This window comes from Chrysochloris asiatica, unplaced genomic scaffold, assembly GCF_000296735.1.
Source record: "Chrysochloris asiatica unplaced genomic scaffold, ChrAsi1.0 scaffold00046, whole genome shotgun sequence".
Taxonomy (NCBI): Eukaryota; Metazoa; Chordata; class Mammalia; order Afrosoricida; family Chrysochloridae; genus Chrysochloris; species Chrysochloris asiatica.
The window spans coordinates 6769958-6772493 of NW_006408564.1; the positions used below are offsets into that span (position 1 = coordinate 6769958).

The window sequence follows — 2536 nt, forward strand, 5'->3', positions numbered from 1 at the left end:
GTTCGCAGCCCGATTCGTAACCACTACGCTACCAGAGCTCCTATATGGGAAGTAGAACATAAAATATTGAGAATAAAATGATAAACAAAATAGTTACAATTTCTTTCTTGTTAGAAAATGCCAAAGTTTAAAATATTACTATTTAAAAAAATTTATTTTTCATATTTTCTTAGAAACACATTTTTAAAGTTCTTAATTACCAATTCCTTTCCAGGGCATCCTTTGTAAAACTCTTCATCAGAAATTGGATCCGTGAGATATGATTGAAGGAGATTCAGTCGAAGACCTGTGGGAGGTTCATTTGTCATTTTTACGCCATTCTGCAGAATTGTTACTGGAAACTAAGACAAAATAAATTGAGAATATTACACAAGGTAGAAAGCTTAGGCCCTAATAATACATATACTGATAGACTACAAAACATGCATATAAAGGAAGACTCCAAAAATATACCAAGAAAAGTAATAAATTTAAGTATTTAAAACTTAAGATACATAGTCTAACAGATAAATAAATGTACTGAACTCCGTGGGAAATTAACATACTTTAGGAGAAGGATAACTTGTGAGCCAAAGTCTAAAGGAAGAGTTACAGGTTTCAGAAGCAAAATCTTCACATATTTTTTCCAACATGGGCATCCAAGAGACAGCAAGGTGACAATTCTGCAGGCAAACCCAAGTTCCATCTTCTAAAGCTGCTTTAATCATTTTTGTAGCAATTGGTCCTTGTCCCTGTCCCAATGAAATAGCTTGAAACTTATTTCCAGACATAGCTTTGTCATTTGCAAATTTCAGCAGGCCTAGAATGGGCACACACACAAACATTTCACAAATAATTCTATAATTAACATATATGTTTCATGATTTCAGTGTCTAGGTATTTCATTGAGAAAAATTCTAGTTACTTTTCTCTGTAGAAACTGGATTTTTAAATTGATTTAGAACTATATAAGTTATGTATATTGAGCAAGATGTCTTATCTAAAATTCTTTAAATTTTTACAGTAAATATTCACTTACTAGCCATGGGATCGGCTCCTGGGGATAGCACAAAGACTAAGGGAATAGTGCAATTTGAATCCAAGTAACTCTTTGCCAAATCAAATGGTGGAGGCTCTACAAACTTTTTCCCTAGTTTGTCAGTTACATAATTTGTTATAGCTGGGGTAATCTGTTGAAGACATAAAATATGACCTTTAGAATAATTTTTACATCATGTAAAAAAAACAAAAACCTTTCATTGTTATCGAAAACCAACAAAGAGTAAACTGAGTTTAATAGCCAAGAAAAACAAGCAACATGAAAAGTTTGTATAAATTAATATGATAAATCCAATAATCAAAAAGAAAAATTGATAAAGGAGATGAACAAGTTACAGAAAATGAAATACAAATGGATCTTAAACATGTGAAAAGATGCTCAATCTAGTTCAGTATAACAGAGAGTGTAATCTGTCCCCTTTCTTTGCCTAGTTTTGCTAATAGAACCCCCAAATTTCCTAGCCTTTTTCACAGCTAGATGTGGCTATGGTACTATGTTTTGACCAGAGGGATACAAGTATGCATATGAGTATATGGAACTTCCAGTTTATATAAGGATGCTGTTTCCCTTTAGCATTCTTTCCTTCTTCAATAGATGTGCTCATGAAGCAGCTTCAGCATTGCTGGTGAGGCCACACTCTAAGGGACTCCTCTAGCATGAGAGAAGGAAACTATAATCTGTGCAAGATCTCAAGATCTGAGATGCTCTGCCAGCCCTCAATCATTTTCCTAAGGGCTATTAGAGACAAAACAATTAAGAGCCACAGTATTTTAGGTCTCCCTGTTATAGCAGTTTAGTCCATACTTTAATAATTAGAAAAAGAATATACATCCAAACATTTCCCAACCTATTTTTCCACAAACTTTTTGAAACGCCCTTGTAAAAGTCTATAAATAGGAACTGAAAAAGACATTATGATATATTTATAAAAGATAATACCATGCAAATATAAAAAAGAATGTACATTTTTTATGTATGAACTGTTTAGGGAAAAAGTACAAAATAGTATATGCTACAATTTCAGTTATAAGTAAGTAGAAAAAGAATTCATGTGTGTGTCTGTGTGTGTATATCTATCTATCTATCTATCTATCTAAATAGATATAGATATAGATGTATACATTGTTGTTGTTGTTAGGTGCCACCGAATCAATACCAACTCATAGTGATCCTATGCACAGCAGAACAAAACACTGCCCGATCCTGGGCCAACCTCACTACTGTTGCCATGCTTGAGTCCATATATGCTGCCACTTGGCCAGCTTGTTGGGGGTCTTCCTCGTTTTCTCTGACCCTCCACCTTCCCAAACATGATTTCCTTCTCCAGCAACTGGTCCCTCCTGACAATAATATGTCCAAAGTATAAGAGACAAAGTTTTGCCATCTTGGCCTCCAAGGAGCACTCTGGCTGCACTTCTTCCAAAACAGATCTACTGGTTCTTTTGGTAGCCCATGGCACTTTCAATATTCTCCTCCAACACCATAACTCAAAAGCAT

General features: G+C 34.5%; 1 protein-coding gene across 1 annotated transcript in view; it reads right to left on the reverse strand.

Moving 5' to 3' along the window:
• Window positions 1-2536, reverse strand: part of DNAH12 (dynein, axonemal, heavy chain 12) — a 397890-nt gene that overhangs the window by 62911 nt on the left and 332443 nt on the right. Inside the window, exons 45-47 of the mRNA XM_006862120.1 lie at window positions 1019-1169; window positions 546-799; window positions 201-341 (exon numbers count right to left, since the gene is read on the reverse strand). Coding sequence (XP_006862182.1) covers window positions 201-341; window positions 546-799; window positions 1019-1169 — 546 coding nt within the window. The remainder of the gene's footprint in view (window positions 1-200; window positions 342-545; window positions 800-1018; window positions 1170-2536) is intronic.